General features: G+C 48.1%; 1 protein-coding gene across 2 annotated transcripts in view; it reads right to left on the reverse strand.

The window, feature by feature from the left end:
* LOC149361690 (RNA N(6)-adenosine-methyltransferase mettl16) overlaps positions 1-18,890 on the reverse strand; it is a 109,876-nt gene that overhangs the window by 80,508 nt on the left and 10,478 nt on the right. For both annotated transcript variants that reach the window (XR_016288969.1, XM_089572769.1), the window contains exons 4-9: positions 15,409-15,488; positions 12,082-12,148; positions 11,459-11,548; positions 8,653-8,787; positions 4,232-4,454; positions 3,006-3,592 (exon numbers count right to left, since the gene is read on the reverse strand). Coding sequence is in view for 1 of the 2 variants with exons in the window: in XM_089572769.1 (XP_089428895.1) it covers positions 3,006-3,592; positions 4,232-4,454; positions 8,653-8,787; positions 11,459-11,548; positions 12,082-12,148; positions 15,409-15,488 (1,182 nt within the window). In the remaining variant the exon portion in view is untranslated. The remainder of the gene's footprint in view (positions 1-3,005; positions 3,593-4,231; positions 4,455-8,652; positions 8,788-11,458; positions 11,549-12,081; positions 12,149-15,408; positions 15,489-18,890) is intronic.

The raw sequence follows: 18,890 nt of genomic DNA on the forward strand, positions 1-18,890 counted from the left end.
TCAAAATCTTTTAGTTTTTTCTGCAGAGGTTAAGGGTTCTTGTCTTTTATCCTGATGTTGCTGTTTCTTTTCCACGTGTTGGGTTCGGAGCGATAATGGGATGAGTGTCATGCCTGAGCTGTATGTTTAAATATGCCTCCTTTCCATGCAATAAACAGTTGGTAGAGTGCGCATGTGGTGTCCCCTCTCTTGTTAGTGTCCTTGTTGCGCCGCCGTTCATTTCATAAGGAAGTTTAACATAGAGAAAATCGAGCACACTCTAAAATATGGAGGTAGCCTAAAAGCAGTGAAGAGAAAACTAGGCATAGGGAAAAACCAGATGTATGCATTAAGAGACAAAGAGGGCAATGCCATTGGCAATATGGGTAAGATAAGTTCTGCACAAATCTGTACAGTAGCCAATGTAATCAGAGTGTTAATGAGAGAGGCACAGTAATGGGACATCCAGCCAGTAACGAAGGAGGAAGTAAAGAAAGCCTTAGGAACAACGCAGTGGGGAAAAGCAGCTGGTGAAGATCAGGCAGCAGCAGATCTCTTGAAGGACGGAGGGGAGATTGTGCAAGAAAAACTAGCCACCATGTACACGCAATGCATTATGACCTCGAGCATTACCAGAAGCTTGGAAAAACGCTAACATTATCCTAATTCATAAGAAAGGAGAAGTCAAGGACCTGAAAGATCACAGACCGATGAGCTTACTGTCCGTTACCTACAAAGTATTTACAAAGGTAATCTCAAACAGAATCAGGACAGCCTTAGGCTTCAATCAGCCAAATTATCAGGCAGGCTTTCATAAAAGATACTTAACAATAGACACATTCACACTATCAATCAGGTGATAGAGAAATGCGCAGATTATAACCAACCCCTATATATAGCCTTCATTGATTACGAGAAAGCATTTGACTCAGTGGAAACCTCAGCTGTCATGCAGGCATTGCGGAATCAGAAGAGTGTTATGTGAAAATATTGGAAGATATTTGTAAACATTGTGCAGCTACCATAGTTCTCGATAAAGTCCGCAATAAAATTCCAATAAGGAAAGGTGTAAGGCAGGGAGACATGATCTCGCCAATGCTGTTCACCGCCTATTCACTGGAGGTATTCCGGGGCCTGAAATGGGAACAGTTGGAGATAAGAGTTAATGGAGAATACCTCGCTGGTTCACTGATGACACTGCCTTGCTAAGCCACTCAGGACATGCACTGCAAAGCACGACCAATGAGTTAGACAGACACAGCAGAACGGTGGGCCTAAAAATTGGCATGCAGAAAACCAAAGTAATGTTCAACAGTCTAGCAAGAGAACAGCAGTTCGCAATTGGTAGCAAGGTGCTTGAAGTGGCAAGGGAATACGTCTACTTAGGGCAGGTAGTGGCCGCAGATCCGGATCATGAGAGGGAAATATCTAGAAGAATAGGAATGGGGTGGAGCGCATATGGCCGGTTCGCTCAGATTATGAATGGCAGTCTACCAATACCCTTCAAGAGAAAAGTATACAACGGCTGCATCTTACTGGTACTCACCTGCGAGGCAGAAACAAAGGAGGCTAATGAAAAGGGTTCAGGTTAAGTTCAGGACAATGCAGCGAGCTATGGAAAAAAAAAATCATAGCTGTAACGTTAAGAGACCGGAAGAGGGCATAGTGGGTCTGAGAACAAACGTGGGTTAATGACATCCAAGTCGAAATCAATAGGAAGAAATGGGCTTGTGCAGGCCATGTAATGCGAAGGCAAGATAACCGCTTGCAAGAGTGATACAGGTGTGGCAGCTGCAGCGAGGTAAAATTTTTACCTCTTCCATGCGATATCTAGGTGCGGCTGTTTGCGAAGTGCAAGATTTCGCTGCATGACGTTAGGACGACGTGCTGTGGACCGCAGAAGCGATCACGACGGCAGTGCTAATGAGGATGATGGCGCAAGTGTGGACAAATAGTCCAGTGACTAATACACTTTTGTTTTGGAATGTGCTCATGGGTACGCTCGCGCATGGCAGCCGACAGCGGCTGACGATAAGTGGCGGTAGCCGCGCAATGCTATCGTGTTCTACTATTGTTTTTTCCTGACATGCGATACAGGAGGGTTGACTTACATTCAAGTCGACTTACAATCATGTAAATAAGGTATGCTGCTAATGTAGATTTTGTGTAGCACATTGTGTGATCGCTTTAACCAACGCATGAATTTAAGCTCGGGAATTTCAGTCCAAGCATTTTTCTTGACGTGGGTGCTTCGGGACAAAATGAAATTCTTGAAGAAGCTACTGTTTGCCAAAGCCACTTCCCCCCCCTCCCTAGCTGGCCACAAAATTCTAGTGTGCGGGAGAATGATGAGAACAGGCAGCTGTTCTGCCACAAGCATCGATGCGCTCACCATCTATCGGCAGGCGGTTGGATCGGAGAACAAGAAGGAGAAGCAAATGCTCCAGTCCAACGTCTCCATTGCGCCGAGGACACTAGCTGCTCTCCCCTGACCACACAGACATCAGGTGCTGTTCACGCACCCATTACTTCTTCACTCAATGCTGTGACTTACGCCTGCTGCCTCGCGACCTTGGCAAACAATTGTACTAGTGTTCTCAACGCAGTTAAAAAAAATTACCCGCGATCAGACTTCTCGATAATGCGATTTTTGAGCTCAGCAGCTGCAGTATTTGAATCACAAACAACCACATACGGAACATGCAAGGCCGAATTAACGCGACTGTGCGTTTCGGCTTAAGCAGCGTGTACAGCGTTCTGTCACCACTAAGCTTCTCCTCGAGCAGTGCCAGCAGCCCCGGCCCCTAACGGAGCTCTGCTCTTGCTCCTCCTCCATTGCGCCGCTCCTTCGCTTTCCTCCTCATTCTTTTTATACTATCGCCATACTTCTATCCTCCGCTGTCCTCTTCGTTCGCTCTGCCGATTACACCAAAGCCAACACCGATGCTCAACCCTGGCTGCACTACAAGAAGCAGCTGCCATGTGGTACCTAACGAAAGAAAAGCTCACTGAGGGTCTTCACTTACACTGCTTTCCTCAGGGGCACCATTGCCATCCTGGCGCAGCACCTTGTTTGGCGGTCCATCCGCCGCTTCCTCATCCATCTGCTTCCTCTTCAAGCTGCCTGCTCCCTGGCCATCATCCTTCTTATTCGGCATGTCTGCATCCATGGCCTCATCCTGTGGTACCTCCTGATCAGCTGCTGATGGCTCGCTCGACGAAGGAGCAGCAGCCAGGTCTGATTGCGATGTGTGGTTCGAGGACTCGGTGGAAGATGGAGGGCTCTCAACCTGTGGCGATGGCTCGCTTGAACACACTGCCTCCCCTTCTTCCTGGGGTGGCGCAACCGGTTTGGCCTCCGACAGATCTGTTAGCAGGGCACACTCTGCCATGGACTTCCCCTCCTCACTCGAGAGTTCGCTCGACGGTTCCGCCATCTCCTGTGCCGGTGACTGTTGCTGCTGTGGTGGTTCATCTGAGGCATCCACAGGCTGCTCAGCCAATGTCTCTGGTGCTGCAGCAGCCTCACTTGCATTGGAAGGAGTAGACGTCTCCATGGCCCCCTCTGCTGTGGATGTATCGGCTGTGTCAGCCACCCCTGCAGAGCTTTCCTCTGCATTGAAAACATCAGAACAGAGGAGACTAAAAGCAGGCACATTTTGAGAGAGTTAGATGAGCCTTTTACAACTTTGTCAAGCAAGTGGCAAAAAGTTTATAGTCACATAGTTACCACAGTGGAGTGGAACATTGCAAATTTTTCACCTAAATTAGATACAGATACGCTCCTGAGATGTTGAGCATAGAACTTGATGGCTGCAATTCCAGAATCAAACACCCTGTGAATCAAACCAACCATCAAGGAAAGTTGAAGACGTCTTTAAGGTGCCGGCCTATAAGGACACTTGGTATACCTGGTGTTTACTACCCACCTCTGTATCTGCTCATGAGCAGTGAAGAGTACAGCTTGAAAAACCTGAGAAGCTAAGTGAAATCGCATCTTCACACTTCACAGCTGCTTTTAAATATGGCACATAAGAATTATGAATGGGTCTAGCTCATGCGTGCAGGTTCAGCACAGCTAGCATGCCATCTCAGATGCTTCACCTCTTCTGTCTCGTGCTTGTAATCTACGACCAGTGCAGCATCACTAAAAGTTGCCCAAGCACATCCTTTAACTGCCAATGACTGATGACCGACTTCTTTTGAGGAAGCGTCACTGCGAAAAAACCCGCCTTTCGACATTGCCACCCACCTTCCTGTGCTTGGAGCTCGTTGGTCGCAGGCTCAGCTGTGGCGGTTTGCTGGTCTTCGTCGGACTTCAGGTCGGCTGCCTTGGCCTTGCTGGCCTCTTCCTCTATGCGACGCTTGCGCTGCATCTCTCGACGCCTGCGCCGCAGGTGCGTCCATGTGATCTCCTTGGCCTTCACCAGCAGGTGGCACATGTTTTGGCCCTCGTTGATGATCTCAAAGGGAACCTGCAAGGCCGTCATTCACATTCAAACACCCGCAACAAAACAGCTTCCACGTTTACCATACCTGACACTAGGGTGCCAATGACCTGCATCGTACATGACACAGGGTCTGGACAGAGCAGCTAAGCAATGAACTCGTGTCACTGATTTTGCCACCATGAGACATTGCAGCCATCCCTACAATACGTTGTGTGGTGCCTCATCCTCGATTTGCACTTTTCTTGCGATGCTGTCATTTGCAGCAATTTCTCGTTCTCTCAGTTAGTGCACAGCTGCAATAACTGCAAGCCAGGTCAGGTTCTAGAGCGGCCAGCAGCAACACTGCCCATCAGTGAAGGCATGTGAGTAGCATCGCGTTTCCTAGCTTGCACAACCATTCCATGCGCACAACTGGGTGCACAGATCGATGGCTGGAGCACCTTCATCATCTGGTAGCAGGACACCGCTTTGAGGAAGTGCACCCCAGGTGACCCAATCCACCAGGCCTGAAAATATCATCCCAACTTAGGCATCGCCAAATGGCAGTCCATGACACCAGGTGGTGCTCAATTTCTGAGCATACTGCCAATAAAGACTAACTGGCATAGGCCACCAGCGCTGAAGTTTGCCATGTCGATGTCAGCGCCGTAACACACAGCTAAGCGTAAGGAGCGAGCAGTTTTTGGTGCACCTGCAATGGTTTTCCACGCCACCTGCCTGTGCTTATAGGCACGAGCTTCTGCGCTCTGTCCAGGCCATATGTGGCGCCGGTCAGCTAACCGGGCAACGTTGAGGGAAGTTAAACAAAAATTATAATCAGCCAAATGCACCCCCGTAATGGTTCAGAATGTAGTCTCGCATATGCAGTGGTCCAAGCGGCTGACCGCAGCAGGTAGCCAGTAGGTTACCTGGTAGCACCAAAACATTAAAATAACGTCTCTTTGTTTCGATAAATCGTTTGTACAATGCCATTTCGTTTTATAACGTTTCTGATATATCACAATAAAATGCTAAAAAAATGCTTATGACCTGTGCTCAAATGTTAGTCACCCTGCAGGAGCATGCAGACCTGCCTGCAGTGAGAGCACATGAAAATTGAGGAGGACCATTACTATCCAAGAATGAAAAAGACTCTCCAAACTTAGCAGTAACAAGTTCTCAGCTGGAGCCAGCAGATCCCAGGTTAGTACCAATAAGCTCCCAGCTGGGACCAGCAGGTTCATGCTGGAACCAGTTGCCCCAGCACAAAAACCAATAAGCTCTGCTGGTGGAACCAGCTGGTCTAGAACAAAACCGACAAGATTCTAGCTGAAACCAGTTGACCCACTACAGAACAATGAGGTTCTGGTTGGGACCAACTGAAACCAGCAAATACCAGCACATACCATGGCAGACTCCCAGTTGGAAATTCTCACCTGGGCGAGTACAGCGCAGCCTGCGTGCTGGGGCACTTAATGACGCGGTTTCGTTCTCATGACTTTGGTTTCTGACAGCATCTCGGCACAATAGGGGGCCTGCAGTCTAGTGGAACCGATATGCAAGGGCCACGGAGATAGACGCATTTAGGAGGCGAAACTCGCCTCTCTCCCGCGACCGCAGAGAGTCACAGGCGCAGTCTGCTTCCTTCGACCGCCGCCGGATGCCGCCCTCGTCAGGTTCCCGAGGACGACGCGCGCTCGCGCCGTCGCGTGCATTTCCGTGCTTCCGCGGGAGAGCATATTTGCGCGGCCAACATTTTCTTCGCAAATGTCATGCTGCCCTGAGTTATCGTGTGGTAAAACGTGGCCTCATAGTACGGGAGGCAATTTACATTCGAATTCTAACTGTTGATGTGCCTGCGGCTCGGCGCTCTTCCACTTACTGGTGGGCAGTGCCGCGCGCGATGGCTGCCCTTTTTACTCACGTCATGAAGGAAATTCGTTGGATACTCATGAAGCATGCGAAGGATATTAGCTTTGTGTGCTTACCTTCAGAGTCTTAGGGACCACGATAGAGAGGCATGCAGCAAAGCTTGCTGAAGAAGTAAAAAGATGAAGAGGTGCATATGCTCCCGGCGCAAGCATCTGTCATAATTAAGGCAACACGTACATCATAGCTTGCTGATTCGCGTGTCTTCTTCAGTCGGAACAAATCACTGGGAACAAGTCATTGGGAGCCTTGAAGGAGATGACGCTTTCTTTGAGGGACTTGTATCCGCTATTGCAGTTCAGAACAAAGCACACTCCCATCGTATGCTACAGCGAGGCAGTAAGGCGTACCGGGTCCGCGGAGATAGACCAGGACTCGAGCGCGAGCACTCTACCACGTCGGTCACACAACTTCTGGAGACTAGAGCACACGACCCCACCTGCTGTTTTGAGGGTGTTACAGAGTATTCCTTATTTATTTATTTTTTCTTGGTTTCTTGCCTTCCGCCACTTTGTGTCCGAAGCTGCTAAAAGATTTGGCGGAGCTCCTCTGCAGGGAGTGGGGAGAGTTTCCCAGCCGTCACTGTGCACAAGCAGGGCTGTCTACCTTGGGCAGCGACGCATTGTGTTAGCCCATTTTGACCCGAATAGCCAAATAGAAGAGCCTGACGTCTCAGGCATGGCTAGCTACAATGGACCGCTCCACAACAAGATGAAAGAGGCCGCTCGGTGACACGAAGCCGTATCGATACGTGCAGTGCCCAATTAGCGGTGACAGCGTTGTGATTCCCTTGCAGCTAAAGAGGCAGGGGAGATAAGGAACCAGCTGGGCTCGTCCATCGTGGGATTCAACCCACCTTACAGGGAAAGTACAGCATTTGGAAGCCCGCTTCAGGGTCCCTCTGACCGCAGGGGATGAAAAGGGAGCGGTGCAATGTTTAAAAAAAAATTGTGAGCCCCTCCGTGGGCTGGCTAGTTTAGCCACAGCTAGAAGCATGACGTCTACAACTACTTAGCCGCTGTTCTCCGTGCAAGCCGGCTGGAATGATAACATTCCTGATACCCCATTAGCGGCCCCAGACCACAAACGGAGGGGTTCCCTGTAACACCCTCCCAATATGTTCCCGCACTGCTTTTTTTTTCACGCTCCGCCGTCCCGAAACCGTGGCACGCACCGCGCAGCGCGGTGCCTCGCGCTGCCCAAGTGGGTACTAGCGGGCACCGCGCGTGAGCGCCATCTACCGCGCGCCGCGGAAACCGACCTCCCTTCCTCTCCTCCTCTGTGACGTTTTCTGGTCGCCCGCGTCGGCCGCGGGGCCATAGAGTTGCGCCTCCTAAAAGCCTTCTATCTCCATGGCAAGGGCTAAGCGGGCCAGGTGTTGCAGTCAATGCTGCGTTCGGGGCGGCATTCCACAGCCAGTGCTTTGTCTTCAGGTGTTGTGAAAGAGTGTCGAAGAGCTGCTCTTGCTTAAATCCACTAGCATTGCGGCTCAAATTGCCACTCCTGCGACCGTTTCGCGAACCGCTTTGTTGCAGGCTGCCAGCAATTACTCACGCCTTGCCCTTCCATTAATCGACCACGGACGTCACTCATCCAGTAAGGAGATATCTGGCCACCTTACAATATTCTTCGTGGATCATTGTTTTTCAGTCCCGACACATAACCAACGAAGAACGCCGTATTATAGGGCTCCAGATTAATTTTGACCGCCTAGGGTTCTTAAACTTGTGCTGAGACTGCACAGCACACAGGAGTCTTTGCATTTCGCATGCAGCCACCGTGGTCAGGATCTAACCAGCAACCTCGGGATCAGCTGCCAAACGCCAAAGCAACTGCAGTGAGTTTATGGCAGCATTAAGCTCGCTTTGTCATGTGAGCAAGTCAAACTGTCATACTAAACTTTTTCACTGAACACAATTATGTTAACCAAAGAATGGTAAACAAAGTATTATTCATTACTACTTCTATTACATGATTCCCTCTCCCTTATTTAATACCTGGTAGGCCTAAAAAGTATGGTGAATGTGTTGGTGCTGGGTGCAAATACAATTTCTTTGCATCAGATCTGTTTCTTTTCACAGCTGTGTTTGTGTAAGTACGGACCATCTATACTGATATTAAAAGGCATTCGATTCAATTCACAGCCTATTTTTGCACTGCGTATTCGCTTTGCAACCAAAAGTTTGGTATTTGCACACCTCTAACATAAAACAAAAACACTTTGACTTTGTTATGTTTTATAAAAGCCGCCCACCTTCAAGATGGCAATAAGCACCAAGCAATGGCAGAAAAAAAGTGAGGGGTGTAAACTTACCTCTATGAAGCTGAGCGCATTGAGCAGCTCTCGCCAGACATACTGCACGCGTGGCACCACTGGTATCTGCGATGGCGGCAGTTCGACCAGGATCTTGGTTGGCTGCTTCTGCTGTCGCACCTTCGCGAACGGAACCTGCGTGCGGGTTTTTCCAACCCCAGATGGCACTTCAGCACCAATGCGCACTGCCAGGAAATTGGGTGGAGGCCGGGCTACGCCCTCAACGCAAGCATATTTGGTCAAAAGGAAAGCGCCACTGACATAGACCAAAAGGATTCCAAGATTTATAGGACACCGAAGACAAACTGAAATTGGCCTGCACTGATCGATTAGAACCCTGTTTTGATGACAACGAGGAGGCTACTTTCACTTGAAACAGAGCTTCTACAAGCTAGTAGACAAAACAAACAAAAGAGACATGTAGGTACTATTGCAACTACCAGCTATTTTTCACAAGCAAAATGTAATGGCATCATGTTGGACTTAGGTGAAAAACCAGTCAAAAAGACCGGGGACAAGAAGGAGGAATGCATACGACGAATGGACTAGCAACTGCGCGTTATTGAACAAGGCACCTTCCCAGTAAGGCTCACAGGACATGCACAGCAAAACCGAACACATCGCCGGACAATGACATCAGACACATAAGCAGCACAACTATCGGCCGCACGCCAAGAAAACAAGTTCTTTTTCAAGCAGGCATACCGAAGTTGTGCTAATGCAATCTTCACTATGCAACCTGATGTAGTTGGCTTCTAAAATTTGCATTCTTCTTTTCCCCTGCCTCGGCCAAGAATGCTTACATTGCCAAACAGCGGGTAGCAGCCACACTTGCAACAATGGTGGGGCAAGTTTTGTCCATCAGCAGAACCCAGTGAGTTGTGTATGTGCAGCCGGTCATTGATACACCGGCCTGTATAGCCAATGTAAACCTTTTCGCATGTTAGAGGAAACCGATACACCAGGCCTGTGGAGCATTTCGTGAAAATGTTGTGCTTCGTTGCACAACTAGGATTTCTAGATTTGCCTCGTGATATACGTGAACACAGGCCCGAGAGCTTGCAGGAAGCAGAGAATACAACATTAATGCCCTCCTTAACTGCAACTTTCTTAATGTTGTGGGCTAGCACGTGCACATAGGGCATAAATTCAAGTCTTTTTTTTGTTCAGCGGCAACAACGTCAACCAGTCTCACATTCTCTTCTTTCTCCTTAGTCCTCTAAAGCAGGGATTAAGCAACCGCTTTCAAAAGTATCCTTGGCCCTTAAAATCATCAATGGTGGAAGACAGGTAAAAGAACATAATGTCGAAAAAAGCGTCAACTGACAGACCACACGTGTTCTGAAACCCCACAGGATCGGAATTTTCGATAACTTCCCGCAATGCTATGAAAAGTTCGTCGTGAGGGATGCTGTAGAACAGATCTTCAATGTCGACCGAAAAAGCCGTATTGGCCTCTGGGATGCCCTTGCTGGGCACTTCTACCACCTCTGCCCATCTAGCCACACTGTACGGGTCCAGCACCATGAGGAACGTCAAGTGTAGCTGAAGAAACTGACAAAGTAGTAGTTTCTGCCAAGACCCTGCCTCCGTAACAATGGTTTACAATGGGCAACGTGCCTTGTGCGCTTTTGCAGAAAAGAAAGAACACCTGTACGTGATTCCCACTGTAGTCTTTGACACCTTGCGCAAGCTTATCCAAGTTGTTACCTTTCAGGCACTTCACTGCTCTCATCTTCAGCTTAGAGGGCTTCCTTTTGGTTGACGCAAACTTGTTTGCTACAGCAGCCCCCGCGTTCTCCCAGAACATGCTTGTCGGAAGAACCACGAAACCACCCTCGTTGTCCAACTGGAGAAGGGTCAAGTCATTTTGGACAAAGCGGTCGTCAACACGAGCAGTATGCAATTGCTGCGCCCCAACTGCTTGCCATCGGCCTTCAAAAAAAATGTCAACTCCCTCAGAAAGACAGCGCTCTTTTTTTCACCTTTGTCCGCTTTGTCAGCCACTCTGCAAACGGTGGTGAGACGCACATGGCTCTTAACACTTGCTGTCAAGCTGTACTCAGGGCCATTCTGAATGATGTCATGAATATCCTTAGGCACCGAAGTGCCTCCGAAATACGCAACAGAGCCTCGTTTTACATTCAGCCTTTCCTTCTTGGGAAGGTGTGGCCTCAGTTCGTTACAAAACACTTCTGTCGCTAGGCCTGCCAACCGACGGTGTTGCTGAAGGCGGCGCACACCTCCAACAGCAAGTACTGCACCAAATCCTGTTGGCATGCTAAATCTAAGTGGAGGCCGGTGAACGGCTCTAACCTACAACTCTTGCTTTCTGCTTTGTTGCCAACGGAAAAGCAACTTCGCAAATAAGTGTACTAAGTAATTCAACTAGACTGAGGATGCAACGAAGCTAATGAATTTAACCACGACAAAAAAAGTAGCATGAAGGAAGAAGATAAGAGCCAGCAAAAGCATTTCGTTAGACGACAACTTTAAGTGCAAGCAAAGAGGACAATGAACAGAACCGGGCATTAAGGGGTCTAAGTGGGTTCCATGCAACGGATGCACCAGTTACAGACCATGCTGTCCAAGAAGCAAGCCACCCAATTTTCAGTCTCGTGCAGTTAGAGCTGCTCGTCACTAAAACATTTGACTGCACATTTCACACAGCAACAGCAGTGCCATGGTGTAAAGGTGTGCTCCTGAATTTCCCATCTCACAAAGCAGCTCAACTTTGTGATGGCTGTGCAATGCAGTGCAAACTGCATTGAAGAAGAAAAGCAATGCACAAGAGCAAGCTATGCACCTTCAGCAGGTTGACGTCGCGAAAGGTCCAAGCTATGGCATAGCGAGTCGTCTTCCCTTGGTGGAACTCTGCAACTCGACAGGACTTGACCTGCAGACGGTGTTCATAGCGGGAAAAGCAGACAGTGACAAAAAGTAACAGTGCAGTCAGGTCCATGGAACTGTTCCAGTTCAAGAAAAATTTGGGAGATGAGAGGAAAGATTATGAGAATAAACCAAAAGGTTCATTCAGGCCTCATTAACACATCAGTGGTGCTCCTGAACGTGGCTTGTCCTGCGTTGCTAACACTGCATGACATCTCCATCTATTTCCACTGCGTGCCTTCCACTCTTTGTCTTTTTTTTTTTTCCTTCTTTTTGCAGCTTCGCTGCATACGAAGGAAGAGAATGCGCTATCTTTTTTTCTTCCACAAGGTGAAACCAGCCAGTGGTGGCAGTCGTTTGCAGTGATGTGGCTACCCCAGACCTCGGAGAAACAGTGACTCACTCAGGAAGAGAGAGACAAACAGGCTGCAAGGAGCACCACAGAGGCCCCTGAGCAGCGTGCAGCCATTAGCACTGGCCACGTGAAATAGTAATGAAGTTCCATCCACATAGGGCTTTAGTACAAGTGGCACAGCTCACCTTGCCCTGCAGAACAGAGAGGACCTCCTTGACGCTGCTGTTCTTGCCCAGCATGCAGGTGTAGAGACTGCAAACACAAAACAAGCAAAAGGAATACTGACGTTGAAAAACTCCAGAAAGGGAGTTGATTGGCCTGAGCCACGCTGTACGACATAATACTCCACTGTAGACACGGCATGCTCAGTGCAGTAAAAGGTTTGGTTTGTTCTATGGGATTTACGGTCCCAAAGCAAATCAGGCTACGAGGGACTTCGTAGTGGAGGGCTCCGGATAATTTCGACCACCTGGGCTTCTTTAATGCACACTGACATGACATCACACAGCACATGGACCTCCAGCATTTTCATCATCATCATCATCACCATCAGCCCGACTACGCCCACTGCAGGGCAAAGGCCTCTCTCATGTCTCTCCAATTAACCCTGTCCTTCACCAGTTGCGGCCACCGTATCCCCGCAGACTTCATAATCTCATCCGGCCACCTAACTTTCTCCCGCCCCCTGCTATGCTTGCCTTCTCTTGGAATCCACTCCGTTACCCTTAAGGACCAGTGGTTATCTTGCCTTCGCATTACATGCCCTGCCCAAGCCCATTTCTTCCTCTTGATTTCGACTAGGATGTCATTAACCCATTTGATGGTGATTTTGATGGTGGCATTTTGCCGCCATCAAAATGCCACCGCTGCAGCTGGTAAATCTGCAAAATGCACAGTGACACCACTGGATGGCTCGGCAATCACGACACAATGAGCTGCAATGCTTTTTTGCTTGGATAACAATCCACTGCAGCTAGCGAGCCAACTAGGGTAACACAGTCATTGTGGTGACGTGTCTCATTTTTTATTAGTAGTATTCCGTTACCGAATCCTTTCTGTAGCCAATGGATGGCAGAGCATGAATGGAGGGTTCTGGCAAGTGATCTGGCTAGGCTTTCACAGTGCAGGGTCTCCACCCAAAGAATGCATACTGTAAACAACTTAATTTTGGCGAACAAGAGACCTTGCAAAAAACTGGTCTCGTGAATAACTTGGGCACAAAGAGTGCTAGGGGGTCTATCATCTCCACGAAATACCACATATACTCGCGTAATGAACCCACCCTCCACTTTTGTCGATGAAAATTTACTTTTTTTTTTAAACCTTAGCTTTTGGTACCATGCTCCTCAGTTTTGGTGCCATCCGTCTCCAGCGCAGACCTTGGCAGTGCGCCAAGATTTGCATATTGATAACATCATGGCGTGGTGTTTATCTTGATAGTCGGTGGGGGGGAAGGGGGGGAGAGGTGAAGTACACCGAGCGCACCTCCCCGAACTTCGGTTCGCAGAGTGCCAGGACGTTGTGCACCCTTGACAAAAGCGCTGGCGGTGATGGATTGCTCGGTGCGCTGCTGTATGCTTAGAAAGCTGGCGAGCGCTTGAACATCAGAGCGCAGCGATTTAAACCAGAAGGCTATAACACACTCCCTACACAGAAATGCTATGGCGGAAGCAGGACCTTCAGATTCCAAGTGATTGGCGAGTTCGAGATCGGGAGTGGAAACGCCTAACCTCTCACCATCCTGCATGTTTTTTTCAACCTTGCACAAACAACGCGCACCTGCCCTTGAGGGCCGATGTTCAGCATGTTCGCTTTACCTCGCCGTGATTTGCCGGCGCCGTCGGCTATCACAAAATCGTCGGATCGCGCTGTGATACATCAAACACCTTTCGAAGTGAACAATGCCAAAGACCAGCGACACAAACGTATCTGACCATGTGCTTTTGTTGACGGTGGTTGGATGAATGGACGGGCGGGCGGATACATATAAAATTTCAATGCTCCAAAAAAAATCTGTTGAAACTTTTTTCCCACGTAATGAACCCTCCCCCCCCCAAATTCATGTCAACTTTTCTGGAAAAAAGAAAAAACTGGAATCATTACGTAAGCATATATGGCAGACCTCGCACAAAATAAGTCGTTTACAGTACACATTACGCTGTACTCTGGCTCTTGGGTTAGGAACAATGGACAGCAAGCTCAACATGTCTTTTACCCCAAGAATTTTCTCTTCCTTTCAGCTCCAACTGCTGACAGGGAGGGCCGTGTACTAGTCACCTACCACACCTTACAAGGCTTATGCTTGATAGTCACCATATCTGAATTCCTACTGTTTCATGAGAGGCAGACAGTAAGCTCAAAGTGCTGCCCTTCCTAAAATTCTGAGGGCACTTAAGTCTGCTTACATAGAGGAATGTGAAAGCATGTGTCCTGAGGAGAGGAAAGGTTTTTGAGGAAATGAAGGGGCGCAGTAGCTCTCAAATCTGGACATCTCAGTGGACACCTTTTAAAGCATGCAAGAGAAGTGCATATGTCCAGGCATAGCAGGCATAGGTGCATATATAAGTCTGAACTCCTGTTGCAAGCTAGCCTCCAACTCCAAATTACGCGAGTAAATCCGGAACCTGTTTCAGCTGGCTTTACTGAGCAGATCACAAGCATGTGGGCCACAACACTTCTCCGCATGAGAGGGGTGTCTTGTGGCGGTTCAGTGGAAATTGTTTTGTGCTTTCGTCTTTCTGTTGCTTGGTCATGTGACACCAGTGGGATCTTGATATTGTCAATCGCACTAAGCACCCTGCCAAACGGTTTTAACGATGTGGCACCCCTGCTACAAAAACGGAAACTAGACTCCAAATGGAACCAGGGGAACAGTGCCCGCTCGCAATAAGCCGTGTAAAGCAAGAAGGTTGGAGAACGTGGGAGCTGCAACTTGACACATCGGAATGAAAGTGTTGGCACCGTTTCAAATTCAGATACTGATGATCACAAGATGGCCAGTGGCATTCACTGGAGGTTCATTACATCATGTTGTCGGAAAATTTTATTTCGTAAAAACAAGATATCAAATAGATAGGCTTCAATGGGAGCTTCCAAGGGCTATTGAAAGTTTGAAAAGTTTATTCAGCCATATTTCCAATATGGCCCCAGGGAGAGGCAAAAGGAGGCAGACAAAGCATGCCTCCTGAGGAGGCCTACACCCCGGCTAACACATCAGGACGCAGGTGATTAAACGACAAATTGTATATGCAATAATAATAAAAAAAATGATACATCCATTATTTTGCGTTTCATTATTGCTCGGTTCAATTAGATTTTTTCAATGCACATCAAAATGGGAGTTCAGGGCTTTCTTTCTGGATTTCTTTCCCCTCTAAGCCCTTCTCGAGTGTGACATTCGTAACACCAGAGACATAATAGATAACAAAGTTAAGCCCCTAACCGTCAAGTCTACTGAAGCCGAGCGTCACTTCAAACCACAAAACTCAGCGAGGTGTCCTCCCAAAGCTCACCCAACTTTGTCACGCAGCGTGAGGCTGTCACGCAGGAGTATGTCCCTGAAGAAGCCCACCTCTCCGGTGTTTGCCCACACCTGCACGGCGCAAAACAGGGACCAAGTGTGAGCATGAAACAGCACCGCACCCAAGCACGACAGCAGAAAGCAGTCCGCACATTTTCAAGGCACACTCTAGACAGGAATAAAAAGGGAGTATAAAGCCCTCCTCCAGCACCATCCCTTTTACATAAAAGGTGTGCGTGCCAGAGGAGAGCTCACTCGCTTTTTTATTCCTTTATGTTTAGAGTGTAAAACCCAAGCAGCAGTTATTAAAGCTACAGTGTGCAAAGTGAGGCCCTCACCACTAAATTACAGCAGCAGAACGCCAGTGGATGGAGGTCCAAAAACTATTTTTTTATTTATGGTCGGATTTTGGTTAACATCACTCTGTAAGTGTGTCTGTGTTTTTTTATATAGAGTCCAAATATGCAATAAGAGTTTGAATAATGCAATCTGAACTTGAGTTATAAGCAGTTTTGCTATTTTAACTGGGCTCTTCGTTACAGGTCATTAGCCAAAAAATGTTCATGAATTGTTCGAAATATTTCCAGGCTTAAACCACCCAAGATGCACTTTGTATGAGGACACAGTTTTACAATTGTCTCAGCGAAAATACACTGGTGAAGTCGAGGGTTGGACGGAAACCTGTCTGGTCGGGGGTGTACATGAAGAAGAGGGCAGAACACCGACCAAAATAAAAATGAATACTTTAAACGACGATTCGGCTCCCACACGGGAGCCAGGTTCAGCCGGCTGAAATGTCTATATTCAACCTGGGCCTAAACGTCAATGTGGCACCGGCCCCAGACCAAAGAAAAATTGTATGCACGGTGGAGAAAGCAATCAGCAAGGTGGAACCTTCCTGCCGCGAAGAAGCACATACTCGCGCAATCGGCGCTCTTTCGAGGCTGCGGCCGCTTCGGGTCTCCTCGATACTCTCTTCAGTTCAGCGCAACGCCATCAAGCAACTCCGGGCTAATGCCGATTTGCTGACAAAGGAAATTCCACTGTTCTTCTCGACAAGGTCGACTACAAGAGCAAAATGCTGGCTCTGCTGAATGACCAGAGCACTTACGTGCGTCTCAAGAAGGACCCAACGGCAAAGATACTGACACAGTTGCAAAAGCTTCTATCCGACGTCTCTCGCGTGGTGCCATCCCAGCACAAGTCCCTCACTTCGCGCTACTATGTCACAATGGCTCAGCACCGGCATTGTATGGCCTTCCTAAGATACACAAAACCGATGTTCCAATGCGGCCTATCGTAGATTTCAACCGTTCACCCCTCTACAAGCTCTCCGGCTTCCTGTATCGCTCTTTGGAAGAACCCCCACCAATGTGCGTCATTCTGCTGACTTTGTAGAAAAAGTTCGAAACGTGTGTCTTGACGACTGTGACATGACGGTCTCTTCTGATGTCAAGTCGCTCTTCACGAGCGTTCCAATTGACTTAGCAGTCGAGGTTTGCGCGGCAGCCCTGAAATCTGATGCCACTTTGCCTGGCAGGTTGCCAATCGATGTGCCAGTTCTCAGGTGACTCCTGCATTTCTACCTGAGTAGCACCTATTTTACTTTCGACCGGGTGTTTTACAAACAGGTTCACGGCACAGCCATGGGCGTTTCAGTTTCTGTTACCACTGCAAACCTCACAATGGAATGACTGGAAAGCCGTGCACTAGATTCATTCAGCCCATAACCAAAGATTTTTGTGCGGTACGTCGATGACTGCTTTTCTATTACCAAGAAGGATGTGTAACTTGATTTCACAGCGCATCTTAAATGCATCGAAAGAGCCATCCAGTTCACAGTCGAAGAGAATGGACAGCTTCCATTTTTGGACGTCTTAGTGAAACGAAGCCAATCCGTGCTCTCATTCAAAGTGTAAGGGAAGAGAAGAGTGCTCATACTGGCCGCTATCTTCACTTTAACTCCCTTCACCCAGCCTCTCACAAGAGATCAGTGGTTGCCTCGCTTTTTCGTCGAGCAGGCCGCATCTGCACAGAGCCAGAGGACATGAAGGCCGACCGTCAAAGAGTTTGCAAGGACCTCTCCCAATGTGGCTACCCGTTTGCTTTCGTAAACGCTGTGGAACGCAAACTGTTGTGACCCCCACGACCTGACAGTAAACCAGCCGCCAAAAAACGTGCACCTGTGCCATATGTGCCCGGGATCAGCGAAACCTTGGCGCGCATCCTGCAATCTTACGACGTTGAGGCGTCGCACATGACGGCGAAAAAGTTGCGGCAAGCCCTCGTCAACGTAAAAGACTGCCTGCCAAAGGAAACGTTTCCGGGCGTAGGGTACAGCATGCCCCGCAGAGATTAACCATGTGTATGTGGGTGAAAGTGGAAACTTTGTTAAAAGGTTGAAACAACACCAGTATGGTGTTGCAAACAAGAAAGCTTCGTCAAATGCACCCGCCGAACATTCTGAAAGCAGGCAGCATGACATAGATTCGAGCAACGCGCGCATTTTAAAAACTGAAAAATCTCCAAGGCCGTCTATATCGAAAATCCTTAATCATTCAGACAACCGAACACACTCTTAATCGCACTGACAGGGCACTTCTTAGTGCATACGCCCACTGCCTAGGGCACATTTTCAAGCTTAAATAGCCAGTCTTTTCACGTCTGTACCTGTTTGTGAACAAGGCTCTCGTGTGGGAGTCGAAACGTCACGTAAGTGTTTGCTTTTATTTTGGTCGGTGTTCTGCCTTCTTCTTCATGAAAATAAACTGGCAAAAAAAATCTATGGATAGAACATACAAAAGGGGTTGGTGGCAATCTAGGAAAGCAACTAATTAAATTTGATGCACAACGTAAAAACTAGTAAAAATAGCATCACCACACAGCTCTACTCTTCCCGAATCAGCTCATTTCAACTGCCCAAGGCAAACAAGAGAAAAAAGCCTGCTAGGCAGAGACTAACAAAGATTGGTCAAAAAGTAACACACAATCCACTTCAACTCAGTAATGGTAAGCACTGGGGAAACAAAATCTTATAGCTAGAAGTATTGGAGCTTTGGTCCTTTGGAAATGCCGCTGGACATTTGATACTGCATCTGAATCACTGCACTGCAGCCATCTTTGTTTGAATGACATGAATGCACATTTGTACAACCCTTGAGGTTGGTCTCTCTCTCTCTTTTCTCACAAGAATGAACTAGTCATCTCAAACCTGCTTGCCACGTGATGAGCCTACAATCACCTAAACAGATAGAAATCTTATAGCACTTCATGAATGACTTCTTTAAAGCATTACGGACAATCCTCAAAGAAACTTTGCATAAGGTCATCACACGCACTGTTCCTGATTTGCATCATTTCCTAAGTCAACAGCCATAAAATCCACCGAGCACAAATTTTCTGTATTCCAGTCATTCAATTAGTGTTAAGACGGATCATTTCAATGCAGTTTCATGACCTGTTTTGTAGTGATGG

This window comes from Amblyomma mixtum, chromosome 2, assembly GCF_055824585.1.
Source record: "Amblyomma mixtum isolate Tamu chromosome 2, ASM5582458v1, whole genome shotgun sequence".
Classification (NCBI taxonomy): domain Eukaryota; kingdom Metazoa; phylum Arthropoda; class Arachnida; order Ixodida; family Ixodidae; genus Amblyomma; species Amblyomma mixtum.